Consider the following 24,639-nt stretch of genomic DNA (forward strand, 5'->3'; position numbering starts at 1 on the left):
TTCCATGCAGGTTTACACTATTGTGTAGTATACCATTTTTCTTCCCTGAATAGCAACACCTAGCCAGTTGAGCAAAGTTTTTCCATCACTGTCATATTTCTGTGTTTTTCATGCCACTTAGAACTAGGGCTGGCACAAACGATTATTCTGATAGTCGACTAGTCACCGATTATTTTTGCGATTAGTCGACTAATCAGATCATGCATCCATTGGACGTAAAACGTACAGCTTATTGCACCAGCATGCATCAGCTCTTATATAACTATCATTAGCTTACAGCTTTAAGTGTTTAAGGTATGTGCTAACTAAAAATGAAGACAAGATGATAGTTTATTAAATTTTAATGAAATTTGCAGATTGTTTCGGTGAAGTTTAATAAACTCCTTGCTATCTAAAATATAACAGGACACCGGAGTATATTCTCGAGCATCTCACACTTCTGATAATCAGTTGTCTGCTTGACGTTTATTCGGCTGTGTAAAAACGATAACTTTAATCTCAGAAAATCCTACAAAGCTTCAAATGACGCGTCGACTATTAAATTAGTTGTCGACGTAATCGTGACTAGTCGACTAATCGTGGCAGCCCTACTTAGAACTCACTTTTTCATTTTAGTAGCTTCATACACTTTATTTGGTGTAAAGTAATTAGACGGGGAAAGGGACTCGTTAGGAAATAGAGGGTTTGGTTTCACCGAACTGTGTTGCAGTTCATCTTATGAATGCTTGGGCGAAACTTTAACCAGCCATAACATGTACTTGCTCAATTTTAATCAGCATGCTTGACCTAACCTAAACATCTAAAAACTTTAAAATGTATCCATTTATTTAAGCGGGGGCCTTACATCTTGTGATAATTTGAGTATGTAAAGAGATTAGGGCAGTACACACACACACACACACACACACACACACACACACACACCAGCCACTACTAGCAACAAATAAAGCACAGCATCAGAATAGCTAAAATAGCTCTCTAACTTGGCAGTGTCAGTAGGAAGAAAGAAGCAGAGGGGACAATACCTGTTTGGTATTTGCAGACGTCACATTCAAAGCAGGTTTTCTGGCTGACACACTTGCTCGATGCACATTTGTCACTGTTACCAGAACATTCCCAGATGCTGCACTGTCTGCCTTCCTTGGCCCTTTGGGTATTCACGGTTGGAGTGTTTAATATGGCGTACATATTGTGATCTCACATTTTCACACATAATAGAATCCCAGAGATCCACAGTAATATGTTCAGGTGACAGGTATAATTGTTATTAATGCAAGAAAAACCCGTTTCTTGCAAATAACATTGATTCAGCTATTGCAATGATAATGTCTTTGGCAAAGTCCTTTCACTCACAGGATTTTCTGTTTCCTGCTTGGATACAGTTTCTGTGCCACTTATCATCTTGAGTTGTTTCTTTAGGGTTGAATATATTCTTTAGATCAGAAATCTGCCAAACTTTTTTTTCCATTTTAAAACAAATCAGCATTTCAGGGCTGTGGGTCCCTAACCGTTTAGCAAAGTGTTGCCTAAGAATGCAAACTTAAAGTCTACAGTTCATGGTGTTTACAACTGAGATCTGAGTTACTTACAAGACTTAAAAACAACTTGAATATAATTTGCATTCAAATCACCCTCCATCTAATGCTTCTGAGCCGCTCATCCAGTAGAAGCTATGTAGATGTTTATTTGCTAGCTTGCGTTTTTTTTTTTTTTTTTAATGTATTTTTTCTTACAAGGCCCTTGCACCTCTTGCAGTTTGCAGGTTTCATGATAAGTTTAGGCCCTGGATAAGTCTGCTTGTATCACTTGGTGTGAAGTAGTAACAGTGCATGTATTCGCACCCAAATCTGTCAGCAAAGCTGCTGTGTGTGGCTTACACCTATGGCTGAGCCTCAGGCAGCCAGTGAGTTGTTTGTCAGTATTTGGCATAATGACTACACAGATGCACATTGTGTACAGTCACCCTCATGAGAAACAGTACTTTAATTTTTAACTTGCTGTCACTATTTTCCTCCCTTTTCTGCCTAAGCCAAAACAGCTGTCTTACCTGTGACGGGACAGCGTGCCTGACAAGAACAGAGGAGATAGTGAGGCATCTTGAAGCTCATACATATTCAGAACTAACACATGACTTGTATTTGGACATAGCTGAGAGCTTTTTTTTTGTGGTATTTACTTGGACTAGCCTAAAAAACACCTTTTGTTGTAACCTAAACAGATATGGTTTGTGTTCAATTATTTTGCTTCCAGGCTTTGCCAGCATAGAAGGCTGTGAAACACTTTGGCACTTTGACATTCCCTTTGTTGCTTGATGTGTCTGTCTGGAGTAAAAAGCATCTGTTGGTTAGCCAAGAGACTTTTCAAAGTTGTTACCTTTTAAGTCTTGGTGTTCTCTTATTGCTAGTTTTAGACACATTGGGTTGATTTTTGTTAGGTTTGTATCACAAGCACGTTGTGATACAAACACGTTGACATGGGGTCAAGTCTTGGGGAAAACAAGCACTCACAAAACTGGGCTTATTATGAAGTCCAGATCAAAAGTTTAAGACCACTTGAAAAATGGCAAAAAAAATAAATAAATAAAAAAAAATCACATTTTGCATGGTTGGATCTTAACAAGGTTGCAAGTAGAGCTTCAACATGTGACAAGAAGAAATGGGAGGGAGACAAAACATTTGTTTGAGCATGCAATTAATTGAAAACCAGGCTTAAACTGAAACAGGCTGATCAAAAGTTTATGACCACATGCTTTTAAAAGGTCAAATCTGTGCAAAAAAGTGGATTTATTGTTACCTTCTGTCAGGTAGTCACAGTGTCATGACATTCTGATGGCAAAGGCAAAAACCCCCAAAACTTTTCCATTTTGAACATGGTTGGGTTGTTGAACTGCATAAGCAGGATCTCTCACAGCGCACCATTGCTGCTGAGGTGGGACGCAGCAAGGCAGTCATTTGGAATTTCTTAAATGATCCTGAGGGTTATGAAAAGTCAAGTGGAAGACCCAAAAATTTTAACCAGCACTAAGCCGGAGGATCCAGTTGGCTGTCTGTCAAGACACTGAGACGATCCAACTCCAATTCCTGGAAGTTTGATTTCTGTTTTTTTTTTTTTTTGTTTTTTTTAAAGCATTCACTCACTTCCATTTCTCCTAGTTACATGTTGAAGTTCTGCTTGGGAAGTTGTTAAGATCCAACCATGCGAAATGTGATTTTTATGTTTTGTGTGTGTGTGTGTGCCATTTTTCAAGTAGTCTTGAACTGATTGGGCCTGTATTGGGGTTCCATTTTTATCCCTCAACCGTGAAGTCTTGTGCTATCACAGGCAGTTTGGACACCCAACTTTGTGAATACAGTAACTCATGAGGTGGCATACATCTAAAAATCTTAGGACTAGTTGAGATTAAGTGTTCTGTAAATCCTGTGAAAAGGATCACTCGAGAAAGATGACACCTAGGATTTTCAAAATGTTTCCATAGGTGCATCCACTAAAAACCTTGGATGCATTCGATTATCGTAACCTTGGCCTTTAGGTGACCAGAAGTCAAGTTTTGTGAAAGTCTTGTGAATACAGTAGCTGAAATGAGGTGATGTAGGATTTTCACATTTGTACTAAAGGTGCATTTACTTGAAGATGAGGGGTAGGTCTGGCAGCAGCTATTTTTTTTTATTTTTTTTAATACTACTTGTCATATCATTGCATTTTCTTTAGTTTCTTTTGCATTAGCTCTGATTGTGACTAACAAGCTCTTCCATTTGGTATTGACTAAGTGAATTAAATTTGAGTCCTAAAATCTAAAAATGGTGCTTAAATCTTTACGGCAGTGATGTGGAACTGTTCACTCGAACCTTAGATCCAGGCTGAATCGCTTTTTGCAGGAATGGTAAAGGGAATTATTTTGTGCCACTGTGTAAAAGGTTCTTCATACTCTGACTTGGAAGTCTCACACTACATTGCTTAGGAATTTTAAGTATTGGGAAAATAAAGTTTTACATACACACAGCAATGTATGAAATAAATTACATTTATGTAGCCTGAACTGTGCAAGATTTCTTTCTCGGCAATAATGTAAAATTCCTTTGGGCTCATTTCTGTCCACGGATTTCCCATGGGCTTGCCAGAAATGATGAACAGGGTTCCTGACAGCTGTGTGAAGTTGTGGAGGAGGAAACAGCTTTAGCATGGATGAGTCATGTCTGACCTTTGACAAATACCTCTGTCAACCTGTCTGTCCATGTGCTTCTCTAATCTTTTCTTCCACTTTGCTACTGCACTAATAATAGACTGTACCACCTGTAATCTCCCTTGCTGAAGCAGATATTCAGTATTTTTTTCCAGTCATGCACAGATGCAACATAGCCCTGGAAATGTGTAGTCTGTTAGTCACGTCAGTACAAAGTCAGAAATAATGCTGAGAAGGTTAAAGATTTATTTGTTGGATACTCAAAGACATTTTGCAACTGGTTTTCTACAACATGATCTAGAAAAAATATTGCTTATATACAGAAATGTTGTTTATTTCTTTGCAGATACTTGCCAAAAATCAAACATTGATAAATCATCACCAAATCAGGAAATGTGTTCCTTACATGGACTTTCCTTCTTTGTCTGTTAATCATAACTCTTCAAATTCAGCCCTGAACTCTGCTGAAATTCCTGTGCCACAGAATTAAAGATTAAAAAATGCATACATATTAGCATTTGCAGATTTTAAAAAATTGTCTTTACCAATCTTGGCTCACGATGCCGTCTCATTTTTGTGTGGCAATGCTGCTGTGGTCGCAGTTTTTGTCTCTAAACTTTCCTGACATCTGTGGTCTGAGTATCATGCATCTCCTTTCACATTGCCAATTTTTCTGGCTGGTTCCTCGTTTTGGATGCAGACAGACTCTTTAATTAAAGCCAATGTCATTGCCTGTTGATTCTTGGATGTGCCTGTTGATGCCTCATATGTGTGCTTATTCGTTAATTAAATGCTTGCCCTTAGACTTATTCCAGAGTTGAAAGCAATATGGAAATTTTATTGGGGCCAAGATTTGAAGGGACCGTTATTAAGGTTTTGGTGGAAAGTAAGTAGGGTTCAAACATGAAAAGGAAAAGCGATGCAAGTCTAAAGGATAAAGGTACTATATTCTCAGAGTTTTAAGAACATCAAACATTAGCAATAGCCACAGATTTTAACTTGTGTGAGTGATAGTAACAGATGATCTTGGGATAATTTACATGCAGTGTCACTCTCTCTTTGGATCAGAGATGCTAGCATTTTGATTTATTGAGAGCTGGTTGAATGTTCCCAGTTGCCTGTTTACTGCCAGTGGCATTGGCATACCTGCTTTCTCATTTTGGAACCATCACGTGTTATTGCCTCAAAAAAACGTGTGAAAATCCAGTTTGTCTGGTTAACTCTATTTTACTTTAAAGGTCATTGATGGATTGTTCATTCTTCTTTGATGCTCCAGTTCTTTGTGATCCTGTGCAGCAGGCCTTTAATTTAATGTTATTTGCTATACATTTATTTATTTATTTTTAAGATCAAGACTTGTAGCTTGTTTTGTGCATACACACTAGAGCTGACGATTTGCTTCATAGTCCAGTCGTCCTGTTGCCCCTCATGGTATCTCCAGTGAGTGATGGCATCGCTGCTGGGTGCCAGAGCATCATACCACTGTGGTATCCATGTGTATCCACTCGATATAATATGTACCCTGTTGTGGTTTTACTATATCGTCCCCCTCTGTGTTGCAGGTATTGGTTATATGTGGAAGTGGGACACTGTAGCTTGGCTTTTTTAAAAATTATTATGAATCTCAGAACAATGATAATATTATCGATTTATTGCATCAGTGGGTAAACTGGAAAAAAATAGCCTTGACTGGTGAGCTATCACTATTAACCTTTTGACCGCCATCGATCCCTGACATCATCCTCCATCAGCACGACTGTAATGCACACATGCAAGGTTGTCATTAGTCACAAGATTCATTGTCCCTCAGGCTTTCAGTCTCTTGCTCATATGAATTCAGCTAAACAAATGCACATACAGTAGAATGTGTCTGAACAAATACATTCTTTACACTCCAAGTTCAGACTTATCTGTAGGGTGTAATAAAGTGACAGTGATATTTACCCGAGAGCACAAATTGTGCCATAGCCTCCAGCATACAGGAGGCAACAATAAAAAAAAAAAAACACAACACAAGAAACAATTCTGAATAAGCTTTAAACAATGACAGTGCAGATTTCATTATTTGAATAGGCCCAGCAGTTTTTAATGGTCTGCTAACTACTGCTGTGTATTCACATTATGGTTCTAAGATTATAGCGCCAGCTGGTTAATTTCTCCATATTACGATATAATTGAAGAGCACAGAGTAGTCATCTGTTCAGGTTTTCAGCTAAAAGTTACTTTGTCTTCTTCTGTCCTGCAGGTACAAGTTGATTCGTCGACGAGTCATCTGGCTAATAGGGCAGTGGATTTCTGTCAAGTTCAAATCTGACCTTCGACCTTTACTCTATGAGGTCATCTTAAGTCTCATGCAAGATCCCGACTTGGTGGTAAGGCAGCTACATACAGTTTTTTTTCCCCCACTCAAAAGTGCTTGGTGATTAAAGTGCCAGGTTCTCTTACAAAAAACCCTCCTGTTCAGTTCATAATGACTGAAATGGGCTGTTAGTGAAAGTGCACAGCTGGCTACACAAACACAGTTTTCTGCTTAATAGCGTGAAACCACAGCCACTGTGCTGCCATCTTTCTACATAAAAAAGCCAAATGTAATCAGAGTTTGTGACAAGCTTTTTCCATCTTTTTTTCTCAACTTACTGTTTACTGTAGATTTTATATTTTGAATTTTTCCTTTACTATCCACTAACATTTTTATTTAGCTGTGGCCTTGACAAAACCATAACCCCAATTTGGACTGAGTTTCACCGTAAGGTAAAATTAGTTTAATCATCTGATATGCTTTCTGTCTCATGCACTTGATTGTTTTCTTTTAACATAATTTATATCTAGTAATATGATAACATTTTAATTAAAGTTAAGATTTTAATACTTAATCTCCAAACAGCCAGAAATGTGATCAGGGATTGGTTCACTCAAGAGGTAGCAGTTAAATATCATTTTCTGTGTCCATTAACTGACACTCAATTATCATCTGTCATGTTGTGGGGGTATGACGTTGAATACAAAATACATTTCATGTATATTGAGTAGAGATGGCACGATACCACTTTTTCATGTCCGATACCGATATCATAAATTTGGATATCTGCCGATACCGATATGAATCCGATAGTGTTTTTTAATCAACAAAACTGTTTTTTAAATATCTTGCTGCATTTTGTATAAGTTCATACTCAAGTTTAAAACAACAACTACACTAAAGCTATTCTGTTATACCTGTATGCAAAAAAAAAAAAATTTCATAGTTCAGCAATACTGATCAATCTAATAAACTTAAACCTACACCATCCTCCCTATTCTGGTATTTTAAAGAGTACTTAGCATAAATATTAAGCAACCTAACTAATAGGGTTCCAACTCCCAGCAACAACAAAAATAAAAAAATAAAAAATAGGGAACCACCCCTCACGCTCCACCTCATGATGCTTAATCGACGTAATCAACCTTAATTTGATGCAGTGTGAAAAAAAAAAATGCACAGAAATCAATTATTTTTCAAGAAATATTAAATAGATTCAACATCTTTCTTCAACAAAATTGCAGACTGCACAGATGGTACCTTCCCAAAGGAAAAAGTACTATAGCTTACTAGGGTGTGTATATATATATATATATATATATATATATATATATATATATATATATATATATATATATATATATATATATATATATATATATATATATATATATATATATATATATATTAGACTTAATAGTTACTATATACAGTAATTGACTTCTATTCATTTTACATCAAATTAAAACTTTGGGTGTCAGATAATTATTTATTAAAAGCTAGACATTTTAAATGAGAATAAGAAAGAAAAGTATGTCTTTGTGCCCCCTTTTCCCTGTTAATGCCCTATCAGCCCCCCTGGCTAAACTTTGCTAGATCCGCCCCTGCACAGTTACCAGCCGTCAGCTACGTAGAAAAGATCCTCGAGTAGAAAGTAATATTAAATAAATTCTAACAACAGCTGATCAAGCTTAAACGTGCTGCTGTTGTTCAGCCGCTGGTTTCCTCTTTCTGGTGCAAAATGGGCCAAAAGCAAACTAGAGACACGGACTCGCGACAGAAAAGCCGATCAGCTGATCGTTAAGCAGTTTCATGATTGAAGTAGCAGCCGGAGAGGCAGTCGTTTGTTAAGCTTAACGCAGGAATGCTTTACAAACATTCAGAGATGGACTTACACACTTGCTTTACTTCTCTCGGGATAACTTTGTCGGAGATGAAATGCCGGGTTGCTAGCGAAGCTCCAAATGCTATCCAGACCACCGACAGGTCCCGCATGCCACAGCCGCTCTATCACGTGATGCATACTGCTCCGACGTGCTAACGTTCTGAGGTGAGTTACGGCGTGTTGCAAGTTTTGTGAGGTGCTTTCGTGATATTTAATGGATCGGATTACATTTTTTAGTTTTCTCCGATATCCGATCCAGTAATTTAGGTCAGTATTGGACCGATACCGATACGTAATATCGGATCGGTCCATCTCTAATATTGAGTAAAATTCATTGCAGGTTGCTGACTTTTCTTTGCCAGTAGGTGGCTAAATAGGATAGTTACTCACTATTAACAGAGATAGATTTGTGTCTGTATGTAGACTGGAAAATGTACTGCGCATTTGAATTTCAACAACCTTCTATTAAGTTGTGAAACACTATTTAATGCTCTTAGAGAAGTTTGTTCAGGGTTCAAATACAATTCAAATAGCAGACACTGAACAAATCTAGAACATGTCATTCAAACGGGCTCACTTTTTGTGGAACTGAGTGTTTCTATCCGTTCCTGTACATGCAACAGGAGTTGTCAGTCATTTTTATAGGTTAGAATTTAGAATAAAAACGTGTGTACTTTAGGGCTGCCACGATTAGTCGATTAGTCACGATTACGTCGACTATCAAAATCATCGACGACTAATTTAATAGTCGACGCGTCGTTTGAAGCTTTGTAAGACGTAGGAATAAGTAGTAGGATTTAAGAGTGTAATAACGGACTGAAACAGAGAAGAAGAAGAAGCAGTGTCCGGTATCGTAGCTGTGTCCAAATTCAGGAACCGCATCCTCCTGTGCAATTGTAGGCCGATTACGTTACAGCGACATGACAAAGACTGTCCAAATTTGAAGACTCCGACAAATGCGGCCTTCGTTTCCCCAGATTTGAAGGATGGGTCGGGTGTATACTTTGTGGCCCAACCTATCCCAGAATTCATAGCGCTGCCCTGCTCAGTTTCCAATGGCGGCAGCTAGTTAGTTTTAATATTACTCTTATTATTCTTTCTGGGTCACAAAATAAACGTTTAACATATTTTCAGGCGAGAATGTAGCTGTGTAAACCTCAAATATCTGCTCAGTTTATCAAGACACCACATATTTTCCAAAGCGTCCCGACGAGCTCGATAGCTAGCCGGGGGCAAAGCTCACTAGAGCTGGTGAGAACACCGGACTCCCGGCAAATCGTTTTCAAACCCACCACCGTCTTTCGCTACTCAGGTTAAACATGATATATAAGTCACTTAGATAACCTAAAAATCTATGCCGTGCAAAAGCCTGCAGTCTTCTTGACTAATAAAGGCACATCTCATATGCCAATTGATGAGCACTGCTGTAATCCCTCAGATGTCTTGGGGAGTACAAATATCAAAACAGTTGTAACAGTTTCAACTCCCCACCACTCACACTCGCACAATCTGCTGGCCTCAGATTTGTCTTTGTTCTACCGAAACAAAATTTAAGTTGTAGTGAAGTGAGCCTCAAAATGATGTCATGATAGATCAAGGAAATTTGCTATAGTGATATTCTTGGCAAAACAGGAGGGGGAAAAAAATAGCTTGATAATGTTTTCAGTGATTGTAGCTTGAAGGCAGCATGTCATAGTTCAAACAGACATGTCTTGTTCTGCCTCTTAGGTAGTCTAAATGTGTAGCGCCACTATATCAAATTTAGCCTAATTGAAATCACTAATGATTTTTGCTTTTTAAAGGTCCAGCCTGAACTTTGATCATAATTTGTGTGGTGTTACCTTATATACGTTTGGCTGCTTTGATCCAGATGTTGTGCACAGATGGTTTTTATTGCACTTAAAAGAATGCGCACTTAATGTGATAATTTAGTTACATGCCAGTATTATCTATTTTACTCTTATTTACACCCTGTGTAGGTAAATGGGTTTTGTAAATCGTTTGTGATATAAAGTAGAGATTAATTTCAGTGCTGTTACCATTTCAGCGGCATTTCCTCGTACAAACTTGCATTTACATAACTGACCAGCTCACTAATCATGTTGTAGTTCCTGATCAGTATCTTTCGGGGCCAATTAGAAAGTCTTTACCTGAATGAATTGTTAATCAAACCTCGAGACTTATAAACAATCTAAGTTGTTAATATCCTTGTTGCTGCTCTGTTTTCCTTATTAACCTGGAAAGTTATTCACTTATTTAATTATGACATCTTGTGTCCAAAAATTAGACTGAAGCGCCTTGTCATAGTCGCATTGTATTTAAAAGATAGATGTAGGAGCTCATGCTGCAGTGCAGCAAACTCTTCATTGTTATGGAAAAAGGAAGCCCATTTGGTTGCATAAAGAAGTCTAATTGTGCAGAAGTCTATGGGGCAAAACAACATGATCTGTGACCTGTAATACTTTCCCGATGAGTTAATGGCCTCAGTCATTGTACTGAATGCAATATGATGAGCTTTTTTGTAATTTATGGTGCCATTTACTGTTAGAAAGGGTGATAAGGCAGTGGCCCTCGGTGTCTTGATCAGATTAACATTTTGATTATCACAAGCATGCTCTCTTAAATAGTTTCCGCAGACTTCTGTGGTAGTGTTGCACACTCCGGGAGCTTTATATGTGAGACAGCCATCCATGCACATGCTTTATTAGCATCCATCAGTGGCATTCATGAGCTAAATCACAGATGCATATTACTTGGATTGTGACAGTTTTTTTTTTTTTTTTTATCTCCTCATTTTCTTCAAGGTGTTCTAGTTTTTGCAGCATTCTTGTTTGTTTACTCACAGAGTCTTAGTAAAGGTTAAAAATAGTCTTGTGGTGAGTTTAAGCTTTTAACTCCTTAAGCTTTTACACATACATACACATTGTAACAGTTGCTATTGTAATGCAGTGTATCACCACATGGCGGCGCCTCCTGTCTCACGACTGGTGTCACCCCCTTTTTTTGTTCTTCTTCGCACTCCTCCTGTAATGGATGCTCCCGTGTGTACGCGGACTAGTGTGCTCTTTAGTAATGTGTGGTAGAGGTAGCACTTTTATTTTTGATATTGTAAATAAATGAGTACTTTTTGGAAAGTCAGAAGCTGTTGCTCATTCGCTATCCACCTGCACATCTCCGCGGCTGGCTTCATCTCCACCGCACGTTACAACATACATGTATTTATGTGAACACTAATCATTAATTTGTATTATAATGATGTATTATAAAGCAACTTAACTCATCGGTAACTACAAATTGTGGAAATGGCTGTTGCTTATCTGCCAGCATTTTTTTTTTTAAATTAACACTTAGAATTTTTCAGTGAGCACTGGCTGAAATATTTTCCAGAAGAGGATATGCATTTGTGTTACTTAATATGCATGTAGGTTTTTTAGATGATGCTCATTATCATTTTACTCCAGATGATTGTTTTGGATTTGGTGTTGCTTTTTCACGTTACTTTTATCTTAGTCAGATTCACTGAGTTGGTTAAATGTAAGTTTTCCCTGGTTAGACCTTCAGTTACTTTTATAGTTGGCATAAATCTGATGAATTTTATTTTTATTTTTTTATTTTTGGCTTCTTAACCCCTCAGATATTTTGAACATCAGTAACATTTTAAAGTGAATGTTTCATGTAACAGTGTCGGACAATACGTATGTTTTTGTATAAGACCCATCTGAGTATTTTATCTCCATCTTTTAACCCATGGTTTTCTCTATGCTTTGTTGAATTAGAATGTAGTTTCACTCATAAGTATTCCAATTGCCAACAAGGCCAGTGCTGATGGCACTTGCAGAGCCCACTTCATCAACATACTCCTTTTGTTGCTGGTTAATGTATGCGGAATTATTAAAACCATATTCAGTATTTTATGAACATGCAGACAGAAGGGCTGTGTTTTTTCTTCGTGTCTAAACCAGACTGTCTGAATTTCAGATTTATCTTTCATTAATGTACTTTTTCCCATTTGTTTTGTTCGTCACCTGTATTTTCAGTATAGAACAGATGCTTCAAATTTTTGTCTATGGATTTATAATATTGTTAGCCCATATTATTATTGTTATACAAATGATTGTATTCATTTAAAATGGCCAAATGTATCATATCTGTTTAGTGGACAAATATCATACAGCTTATATTTTGACTAAGCTGCTGCCTAGTGTCAAGTGTGTGTGTTGTAAGTTAATTACCAAAGAGATGCAGACCTTAGATTATGCTTACTTACAGTTATTGCTGTCATGTCATTTTTTAAAAATAAAACATAATATGAGAATCAGTTTATTTTCTGTGCTTCAGAAATATGAGCTGTTCATAGTGTTAGAAAAGTATAAACACCACAAGCTGGAGAAGTTGTTATGCTGCTTATTTGAGTAAGTCAATTAATAATTGAGGAAAATGTGCCAGTGTGAGTGTGATCATACCACTGGTTTGGTGCCAGTAATTCCAAAACCTTGACTTGGCATGATGTGATGAGGCAGAATAAATGGAGACCAAAATTTTCAGTAAAAATGGCTCAGGATTTTATAGATATTTGTGATTTCTGAATTAAAAATTAAATGCAAACGCCTTTTCTTTTTACTATTGTCCTTTAAAAAAAACAGAACAATTTTACATTTTATTTGGATTTGGCAGTATTTTATACATGTAGAAATATGCATGAAAATAAGGAGGATAAATTATGATATGACTGACGTGGTGGAAGCAAAGTGTGTGTGTGTGTGTGTGTGTGTGTGTGTGTGTGTGTGTGTGTGTCATAAGAATGGAGAACACAAATCTTGTTCGTTAAAATTTTGATTTCTGCAGTTTTCTGGCTTTACCCTAACAGAGTAACTCTAAAAATCAAAGAAGATTATTTAACTCTGCACTCGTGTTGTTTGAAAATGATTGTGTTATGTGCATAAATGATGATGGTAATGCTTGTGAAACTGTCAATATTTTTTAGTCAAGATAAGAAGTATTGAGAGAAAATCTGAGGGTCAAGATCAGATCAATGGGGTGCTCCATATTCATAAAGAACTTTTTTGTGTGTGTGTGTGTGTGTGTGTTGTACAACACAAACAGAAAGACAGAGGCCAATTGAGTTTTCCAGTCAGTGTATGAATATGAAATGATCTGTGATCCAGATTTGAAACCCCATTTGTATTATCGTGGAAGGGAAAATGCAATTTAAGCACCTTTTTGGGGAAATTTGCTATGCAGACCTTGCAAAAATGTTTGCAGGCTAAAAACGATAACATTCCAACCGTAACAAAATAGTCAAAATCACACATATTGATTTGTTGTATTAAAAGAATTTCTCAGATCTGGGTTAGCAAATCTGGCCAAAGGACCAATAAGTTCATGCCATGCTGATGTGTCCACAGTCCATCTGTCCATAATTCACAAGATTTTCTTTTCCTCCTACAGTAACAGATTTAAGCAAATTCTCACTGATCACCTAAGGGTTCTTCACCCAAATTGTGCTCATTTGTCAGTTTACAGGCAATAACCTGAGAGTTGTAACTGATCATTAGATGTATGACCTATGACTGTTCTGGGTTATCTTACCTGAATATACCCAAACAGGCATGTGAATTTAAAGCTTGAGACATGTTAGTAGACTGGCATTTAAGTTTTTTTGCTAACCTTTAACCTTCTGCCATCATACTCATTGCCAGATTATGCTGCTGTGATACAGAAAGCTGAGCAGCCACTTCGATGGCCTTTATTAGGCTAACATGGTACCTTGCAAACTAGCTTTGTTTATTTCTGAAAAGTTGTTTTACTTTAGGTTTATGGTTTCTATTTTTTCTCGCCCGATGTGAGTTTGTTTGTATCGGTTTAGATGGATAATGTGATGCTTAATTTTACCTGCTGAGCCATGTTTTTTCCCCCCTCTTATAGGTGCGGATTGAGACGGCTACAACTCTTAAACTCAATATCCTTTTGATAGGCCTATTTGAAAATAAGGGTAGTTAACTTCAGCAGCACATGAATTTATCATTCTTTTGAGTGTTATTGTAAACTGACTGTGACCTTGCAAAAGCAAATGTACAATGGTTGAGTGTATCTTGGTGAATTGCTTTAACATCTGTCTACCCTAAAGTTTGACTTCTTCTTTAACTCATGATCACCTGTCGATGACTTTGAGTTCCGGACAGAACAATTCCTTCCAGTGAGTACAAGTTTCTGAAATTCAAGTTTTAGAAAACACCAAAAAAGGTTTTTTAGACATCAGTATTTATGTCTGACATTTTAAATTCTGTCTCCCTGTTTAGTATCTTGAGTCCATCTTTGGGCTGCTCTTCCAGTTGTTGCAGCAGGTAACAGAGTGCGACACTAAAATGCAGGTGCTCCATGTCATCTCCTGCGTCATCGAGAGAGTAGGCATCCAGGTAAGATGTTTGATATCAGATAGAAGTTTTCCTTAAGTAATATGCATCTTTATATTACTGCACGATGACATTTACGGTATGAAAAGTTGAGGCAAACTCCAAAGTGTCTTTGAAGGAGCCCTTGTGTTCGACATCTGAAAAGATATATTCTGGCAGTGCTCTTTGAAGTGTAACTCCACAAATTGTACTTATTGACTTGGACTCTGCAGGGGACATGTGAAGCTGTTAAAAAACATCAAATCACAGATACAAATCACCAGTCACCTTGTACTATACCCACACCACCAAGGTAAAACGGCCATCTGTCTTAAAAGATAAAGCCCAAATCTTGATTCTTTGTAAATCACAAAGCCTCAAGCAGCGCTTGTTCTGATGTCTGCTCTCATTTACAATGAAGATACAGTCTCTCCTCTGCCACTGCAATGCTTTTGTAACCATATGGATTAGATTTTTTGAGCATCCATTAAGTTGTTTTAATCCATTTAACTGCCAGCCCTGGAAAAAAATGCCTTTCCTTTTGACCCCCCTACGTTCTATTCAGATCCATTTTAAGTGCCATCCCTTAAATAATTCCTTGACTTAAATCTGTCACAAAAATGGCTTTTATCCTAGCAAACTGTCAATCTGGTTAAGACTTCCCCCAGTCACTGGTCTTGGCTAAACTTCTAATGTCACTGGAAATCCCATTAATATTCTAACCGTTCTCATGAGGGATTTTGAACCCGCAAAGAGTGGCAGCAGTTGAGGAACTAGGCAATGAAACCACGACTATGGGTTGAGTTGAAATGAACATGATAACAGATATGAGATTTAGCTACTTTTTATGCTGTCAGTCTCACAAATGTCATCCTAGGGTGGTTTTGTGGGTCTGTTTTTCTCGCTTTTTATCTTTCTCCTCAAGGCTCCACAGCATTTTCTTTCTTTCTTTTACTGTTCTCTCTGCTCCTAGGTGGCTCCTCATAAAGGTGTAATCGAGCAAAAAATCCCAGTGTGGGGTCTTCAGCTCGGCCACATAGCCACTATAGGGAATAGAAAGGGCTAGCACAAGTCAGTACAAGAAAAGGCAGAATAGTTTCTGTAGTTGTTAATTCAGTGCCATACTCAAATGTCCTGGAGTTGGCTGGCTCCAAAGTAACTGCACCTAAATTGCACAGTGTGCCATCACATTTTGTAATTTCACACAGGAATGACAGTGATGGCATCCAATTAGTCTCTAACTACCCAGATATTTACATGATTTAAACAAAAGATTTGATGTAATCTAAGAACGGAAATGGATATGATACCATTTTGGTATTAGAACAGTGTTTTGTGAAGGATGATTGAGGACAGAGAAGTTTTTTCATGAACTGTGCATGTGTCATATCCTCTATAGTTTGGTAAAATGTAATGCCTTAGCTGCTGTGGAGCTACAGACACTGACAACATGTGTCAACAAAATTAGCTTCCATAAGAGGTTTTGCAGATTATGAAGTTGGCACATTTAATTTTCGCATTGCTGACAAACAGACTTAAAAGAAAAAAAATATCATGAATTTTCACCTACCTGTCTAGTATTTTATGTACCCAGCTTTTCCTCTGAAATGTGTTTTGAAGTGACTGATTTGGGCTTCTAGGGAGGCCGGGGAGGATAAGAGGAAAGGGATCTCAATTTCTCACTTAAACACCCCCCCCAAAACTTTCTTATTGGATGGCTGTTTGTTTTTCTTATGCCAAGTTTGTATACAATATTAAGAAAATTTTGAGAGAAAATATGCCCGAGTAGTCTCAAAGTTTGTTTGGGCATGCAGTAAATATGCATAACACTTTGCTGAGACAGCAGCGAATCAGAATTCACCATTGTCGCTTTTTCTGCTCCCAAATGAGACTTTTAATTTCTGCAAATCCACGGGAGTCTGATGTGAATTGAACATGAGTTGCAACTGTTGTGAAACCTGCAACTTAAGTTGCAGAGCATTTTCTTTGCTTCTTATTTGCCATCTAATGTGATTCTTTTTCAGATACGGCCCTATGTAGGCTGTCTAGTTCAATACCTGCCTCTGCTCTGGAAGCAATCTGAAGAACACAACATGCTTCGGTGTGCCATACTAACTACACTTATCCAACTGGTACAGGTATGGTGCATCTCAAATTTACAATTTATTATTTTTGCATTAGTCGGTCCAGTTTTTGCAAATCGAGTATTCACACACTATTCAATTCAAATAAATTGAGTGAATTGACTGATTAGTATGAGGAGTCAAAATGTTAAACAACAAGTTGATCTGTCATATCAACTTTACAGTGATTAAGTTTATAAGTGTGATTCACAGTTTTCTTAAAAAAACAACAACAGCACACACAAAAATCCAAAACATCAGGATTGACTAAATTTCAGTTTAGTCGTGGATTTCACAATCCCCAGAGCTTTAATCCTTGTTGTAGGTACACATTCTCAAGATCCTTTCAAAACACTCTTGGCAAAAATCTCAATATTAATATTCAGTGGTCTGTTGTTTAATTTCCCAAAGGACCCCAGGGTCACAGCTGGTGCCTCTTTCAAATAATTAATTACATTTCAACTATGAGCAGAGTCAAAGTCAGAAGATATCCACCTGATTTTGATTATTATTAGAATTAAAGATATCAGGAGATAATAGGAGTTGTGGGTTGTGAGAATTAAGCTGCAGATTGCAAATATCTGCAACTTAATTTGGAGATATCAGTAATGAGAAACCCCATAAACTTAAATAGTGAGAAGAACATTTGTCCCAAGAAGAATGCTGTTATGGACTGAAGGTGCTTATCTCAGACTTGAATAAGATTTGGACCCCTGTGTGGCTGCATTAGCTCATGGTGGGAAATGAAATGCCTGGTGATACAAACATGTTTCCTCTGGGAGAGTAACAAGAGTACACATCTGGCAAACGAAATGAAAATCTGCAGCTGAAGGGCCTTAGATTATCTAACTGTGTTGCCACATGCTAATTTCTTTTTTTTCATTTAATACATGCAGAAAAATGTTAATGTTTAAAAGTTAAAATGTAAGGTACAGCAGAGTATCTTGTGTTATTAACCCTTTTGTACCTGGACCTGTCCTAATGTACCCAGTCCTGTACCTGCAAAGAAGTGTGTATGGATTGTTTGGCTTAGGACCAGCTGGAACTGGCACAACCAACTCATGCCAGTCAGTGATCCAACAGCATAATAGCCGGCGTATTGGCTTACTTGCTTTTAAACTTCAGTTTTGCCTGTAGGAGGGTTTTTTGTTGTTGTTGTTTGTTTGATGGAGAGAGAAGGGTTGCACCATCTGGGGATTGAGAAATGCTGTCTTCGTTTTACACCCACATAAATGTAAGAGATGGCATATTTAGACCAAATTAATGTCATGCTATCAGTAAAACAGTGCTGACAGATCTGGAATGCTACTTTGGATCCTGTCGTCCTTCACACAGATTATTCCCCTGCTACACGCACAGAGTCATTTTTCAGCACTTCTGAAGACTTTTAAGATGTATTCTAACCATAACCAGTACTTGCCTAATCTTAACAGTTACTTTAAGCTTGCGATAATCCTAACTTTACCACAACCTCATGCTAAGTCAGGCTCTTCGTATTTGATCTTTTTTATGGGGAGTTGCTTTTTAACTGCATAAAAGGAGCTGACACCCCCAAAGTGGGACTGTGCCCAAGCACTTAGCATCATCAACAGCATCTTTCCCTTATCCTCTTCCAAATGATCTTGTGTTCTCTATAAATACACAGAGTGGATGTGTAAAGCTTAAAGTGATAGAGTGCTTTAAAAGGCCATGGTGTCAGATAGTGGTTAAGTTTTCATCAAGAGGAGTTTGTGTGTATGTGTGAAGAAAGATGGAAGTGAGGTATCAAGGGTGAGAAATGCTTCAGAGGGCATAATCCATAATTTAGAACAATCGTGTTTGTTGGCACTATAATTGGTAACTTTGAGTGCTTGACTTGTGTGTTTGTGTGTATTCTGATTTATGTAAGTATTTATTTTTTTGCTGTGTGTGCGTGTTTGTGTACTTGTCTAACTCTGCTGACAGTTTTGCTTAAAGGAAGGTTGTCTTTTGCCTTTTATGAAACAAACTTTGAACTGAATTTGGATGACTTTTTTCTTGTCAGTTCAATAACCGTGTTATTGTTTGAAGTCACTCAGACAGTGTATTCACATATATACTTACATATATACACACACGCACACAGAGATAAGGGCTGTTGACGTTAATGTGATAATAACATGTTGATGCAGACAATGCTGGACAGTTTTCAACTGAGGCGCCTGAACAATCTAAAACAAGGGACAAACTTTCAACAGCCATAGCTACATGGGTGGCTATGTCTTGCAGGCAGTTATATTGTGAGGAAGTATATGCTTAAGTCTACTTTTGGCATATTTTTTTGAGCATGCAGTACCCTTGAGATTTTTCTGGAGAATATTCTGAGCAGTATTACATAAATATACATGTGACTAAAGCAGGTCTGTTTGTCCACCTCCGTGCTGATATTGAAACGTGAAAAAACTATTGTTAAGGTGCATTTAGAAAAGATAAAGAAATCTGTGATTAATTTATGATTAGTCTCGAGCTAACTGTAGGGAATCACGCAATTAATTGCGATTAAATATTTAAACTGACAGCAGAGGGAGAAGGCTATAGTGATAGATGTATCACTCCCAAGTGCTAGCCAACATCAGGAAGAAAGAAGATGAGAACCTTGTGATTTACCAAGGGCTGAGAGAGGAGCTAGAGAAGATGTGGAAGGAGAATGTAATAGTGGTCCTGCGATAATCGGAGCACTCAGGGCAGTGATCCCCAAACTGGACAAATGGCTCCAGCAGATCCCAAGAGCCACATCTGAGATTCGTCCAGAAGAACACAGCTTAGAAAAGACAAAGATAATTCGCAGGACCCTGAAGCTCCCAGGCCTCTGGTAGACGGCCCAAGTTTGAAAGATAAAGACTGCAGGGGTTTGCTTATTGAAACGATGCCAGCTTTAGATGGTTCAACTAAATATTGACATGTGTGACTTTTTTGGCCAGGAAAGTGTACAGGGAATCTGCTTTTTTATTTTTTTATTTTTTATTTTTTAATAATTTGAAAATGCAAACTCTGTTTCTCTGTGATATGTTGAGTGAAGCATTCAGTTTAGCTATTTCAATTATACTATGTGTTGCCAAATTGATATAGTCTATAGCCTGGTTGAAACATTAATCAAATGGTTGGTCATACTCTGGATATGTTGCTGTTGCATTTGACCCAAACACATCTGGAAAAAGGGATGCAGAATCTTTACTAGATGACCAGATTTTCCTCCAGAAACAATAACAACACTAACAATCATGTAGAGCTGAATGTGTGTTGAGCTGTGTCCTTTCTTACAGTCAAATCCAGCATTATAGCTGCGGTAATGTACCTTGAAATATGAGTTTGGTTTTAAAGTCTTCATCTTTGCTTCCAGTAGCACTGTTTTATGCCCCCTATTAGTTAAAAGCAGTGCGATACTATTGAGGTCAAAATGACACACTACTCGGTTGCTCATTCCCCTTTTCTGTGTTACAGTATGGCCACATACAGATGTCCAGTGCATTAGTAACAAAGGGCTTGTGAAGTACACTTTGCCAAGAAAAAAATCTCCCAAGGGGAAGTTGCGTCATTTCTTACTCTTGTGTCATCTTAAACGTCATTAAAATCTAAACGACCAAGAAACGACCTCTGACTTAGTTCCAGGACATGCTTTTTTCCCAGAAATCGAACTTAATAGGTCCATAGTGTTTTAAAGGGATATAAAGTGAGGATTTTAAAAAATAAATCCATAAACAACTCTTGCACCCTAAGGCAAGTATTTTGCAGCCAAAGAAACATTCTGTGCTTACAAAGAGCTTCCTCCCTGTTAACCTGATTCACTGAGGTATGGTCTTTCACTAGTTGCTGGGGAAGGGTGTGTCAGGTTTTGGATAAGCCGATGTGTCTCTATTCCACACCGTTCTGCTAAAGTTATCTGCAAGGAAAACCCACTAAACTGAAGCACACAAACTGACTTCCTGTATCTTTGTGTTCTCACAGGGCCTCGGGGCAGAAAGCAAGAACCTGTACCCTTTTCTTCTTCCTGTCATCCAGTTGAGCACTGATGTTTCGCAGCCGCCACATGTGTATTTGCTGGAGGATGGGCTGGAGCTTTGGTATAGAGACATATGCAGTACACTAACATTTATGACTTGTACACACTCCCATCAGGACACTAGATACTTTGGATATAGCTGTCTTTGTCACTCTATTTCACCGGAGTCCTTTTCTCATGTTAAACATCAGCCTCATTTACTGACTCTCAGTTTTCTTTTTCAAAGGCATCTATTCTTGAGTTAAATGCAGGTGTTGTTAATTCATGCAGCTCAACCACAATCTTAACTTTATCTTAATATTTGGGAATGTACCATTTTAATGAAGGTGCCTGCTACAATACACTATGTTCACTTTTGAAAATGCATTACCTCCAAAAGGTTCAGTTCAGCAGAAGAGAATTTGTCAGGGTTACCCTATATTGCTCTTTTATCATCCATTTGCTTTTTAACGTCCTACTTAATCTCTTTTCCTGTCTGCCGCGCTGGAGAGCTTCACTGTTCAGCATTCAGCATGCCGTGTCTGTCTTGCAGTAGAAACCCTCAGTCTTATATCTATTTTCCTATCTTTTAGTCTACTTGATAAACAGTGGTGCCCTATATATTTGTTTGCTTGGTTTACAGTCGAAATTGGGTTGTTTTGTTGTTATTGTTTGCTTCTAAGGTTATGTTGTGCTTATAATATCCTGATGATGTGTCAATAACACATTTAGTAAGCTACAAATGTGAATGAACTGTGTATTCAAACATTTTCTTTTTAGATCCCTAATATTAGTTCTTTTTATATAGACTACAACTTCCATTTTCTTAGTGGACTTCATTTATAGCCAAAATTTAGCCATTCGATGTTGCTTTTATGATATTTTGTCTTTTTCTTTGTACACAACCTTCATAATTCCTTGTTTTTCCTCCGTTTTAAATCCCCGTGACCTTCTTTCTCTTCCTGTAATATTTGTCGTGTTGCTGTTTCTCATCCCATGTTCTTTTGCCATCTCTAATCTAATGAACATCTCTTTTGTTACTTCTTGTTTTTTTTCTCTTTCTCTCTCATCTCATTACTTTGCCCTTGTTTGCCTCTCATCATGTCATCATGCAGGTTGGTGACTTTGGAGAACAGTCCAGCCATCACTCCAGAGCTGCTCAGAATTTTCCAGAACATGTCAGCTTTGCTAGGTGAGCTCACATGATGTTTCTTTGTTTGCTGGTTTGCCTGGCCTGGTTTATGACCACACACAAACTCCCCAAAATAACTTAATGGCATTTTATATGCAGATCACAGTATTGTTTAGAAAGGAAGCTGTCACAATAATATGAAGAATAATGTGACTATAATGCATTTTAGAGTGGGTTTCCTGTATAATGGTTATATTTATTTGTATATGTGTTGTTATGAAGAGAGAGACAAAAAACATTTCACTCCAGAAATGGTCATAACAGTGATGTAAAATTGCTGCACAACCCCCCCCCAAAACAAGCCAGTGTTGTCAGATCAAATAGTTGAGAATCACAGAGAATGGGGAAGGTTGATGCAATCCATGACCGTGGACTTAATTTTCATAGTTTGATTACCTCAGGCTATTGTAGCTTGTAAAGATCAGAGTTGCGGCTTTGCAGTTGCCTCAAGGCATCAGAGTCACTACTCTTGGTCTGTAGGCAGCTGCGAGGGGTGGCAGACTGAATAGAACTGGCTGGATGATTTATCACGGGCCCACAGCACTGGGACACACCTCACATGTTCTACTCTGTAGTGGTGTATGTGTGTGGCCTTGCGTGCGATGAGGAATAGTATTGATTTAGTGCTTCTGCACATAATGAGTGATATGACCACTAGTGTAGCTTGATTGGCTTGGTGGAGCATTTGATCACTTACAGTGTGGCTGGGGAATCATGAGACAAGAGCAAAGGACTCGGGTTGACAGTTATGGATTGATGTATTAGAGGATGAGGGAATTAGAGAGGATGAGGAAAGGGGAAAGCTTGATAAAAGTTGGCATGGAGGTGGTGAATGAAAAGGAATTATTTAAAAGTGATTGCTGGAAAATTCATAAAGAGAAAGTCACATAAAAGAAAGTTTGTGCATTGGAGGAGCGTGGACATGGATGAAAGATAAGAGACGGCCTTATCTAGTGCTGAACAGAAACAGGAAACCAAGGAGATGAAAACGGCAGGAAAAGGGATGCTTTTTTTTTTTTTTTTTTTTTTTTTTTTTCAAGGCATCACTGCTAGTTATGTTAAATTTTAGACCAATCACAGAAAATTACAGAGAGGTGGCAGGAAGGTGACAAAAACAACTACTGTTGCCAAGAAACCAAAAAAGAGAAGTGAAAAAGCATACCAAATCCTAGTGATAGAAAAACTGTTTTAAATTCAGATTAAAGTTTGTGGGTGATCACAATGAGTCCAATCATTCAGGAACATTTTCCTGAACATTTTTCAGCACAGAAGATGAATTAATAATGCAAATAACATTTATGCACTTGTAGAAGTCTTGACTGTGTGATTGAAAGACGTCAGCCCTGATTGCTTCCACTTGATTGACGAAGATCTGTCATATAATCAGCGCGTGCTGATCAGCTGCCATATTACTGGTTTAAGTGGGCTTAATGGGTGTATCGAAGGAGGGAAGACAGACTGTAATATCGATAAGAGGGTGTCAGATTAAAGAACAGCAAAAAATTGAAGGTTTAATGGTGGGAAATGAGAGACAGATACACACGGACAGATAAGGTTGTGTAGAAATGGAGATTGACAGATGGAAGTGGAAACACAAATTCCAGGAGAAAAATTAGCTCAGTCATAAAGGTATATGAGAAAATGCTGTGATGGTTGTTAGAGAATTGTGGATGAATATGATTGTCATTGTGCAAAATTATTAGATCTTTAGCAAGATGATTAGATCTTTAGGATGAAGGCTGACTTCTGTTTCCTACACAGACACACATACACATATCACTGATCACATCACATGCTCATAGACACATCAGGTGAGGAGCTTGCAGCTCCAAGATCCTGGTCCAATCAGCTCCCCTCGCAAGTTAAAATGGATTGAGCTCTGTCTTGCTTTGTTCACGGGAATAAGTCTCTAAACCAGCGCGGCCTGCGAAGCGCAGCCCTAACAATGGTATTCCACATTAGATGAAAGGTTTACTTTCACAATTCCATTCAGCACCATTTATCTCCCTAATATGCAGTTTAACTCATAAGGGCTCAAATGTGGGCTACAGCAATTAGTTTCAAATTAGGAAATTAATAGTCTATTTAGATAACAAATTGGTTATTAAAGTGATTTTGCAAGAAGAAATGCCATATTATATCATCTGTCCATCCTCCCAGTGATCCAACAGCAGCCTCATGTGTTAAAACGCTGAAAACAAATAATAATTCTTTCTCATCAGAGGCTGCAATAGAGAAACAATCTCTCTCCCTTAAGAATAGATCTTAATAGATTAAGAATAGATCCTGCTTTGCCAACATCCATCTTGGTCAATATAATGTGACTCATTTTGTGACCCAAATATGCTTATAATTATTCCCATTTTCTGTGTTTACTTCGGAGACCTTGCTCGCCTTTCTGTCAATATTTGGTTCAGTGATGATGAGTGCCACTTTATTCTGGCCATGCCAGACACATATTAATGCAAGGAAAAGGAAAAAAAAGCTTTCACATTTCTGCAGGTACAAGGAAACTGGAGTCCATTAGTATTAAAATAAATAAATAAATGAGGGGCAAATGCATTGTGTTTT

At 37.8% G+C, this 24,639-nt stretch overlaps 1 protein-coding gene across 1 annotated transcript in view; it reads left to right on the plus strand.

Moving 5' to 3' along the window:
* ipo11 (importin 11) overlaps window positions 1-24,639 on the plus strand; it is a 132,687-nt gene that overhangs the window by 52,363 nt on the left and 55,685 nt on the right. The window contains exons 16-22 of the mRNA XM_085425826.1: window positions 6,426-6,552; window positions 14,290-14,323; window positions 14,520-14,560; window positions 14,664-14,780; window positions 16,781-16,894; window positions 20,843-20,958; window positions 21,992-22,068. Of these exons, the coding sequence (XP_085281952.1) occupies window positions 6,426-6,552; window positions 14,290-14,323; window positions 14,520-14,560; window positions 14,664-14,780; window positions 16,781-16,894; window positions 20,843-20,958; window positions 21,992-22,068 (626 nt within the window). The remainder of the gene's footprint in view (window positions 1-6,425; window positions 6,553-14,289; window positions 14,324-14,519; window positions 14,561-14,663; window positions 14,781-16,780; window positions 16,895-20,842; window positions 20,959-21,991; window positions 22,069-24,639) is intronic.

This window comes from Rhamphochromis longiceps, linkage group LG12, assembly GCF_057381845.1.
Source record: "Rhamphochromis longiceps isolate RC_006_pf linkage group LG12, R_longiceps_female_GT1.1, whole genome shotgun sequence".
NCBI lineage: Eukaryota > Metazoa > Chordata > Actinopteri > Cichliformes > Cichlidae > Rhamphochromis > Rhamphochromis longiceps.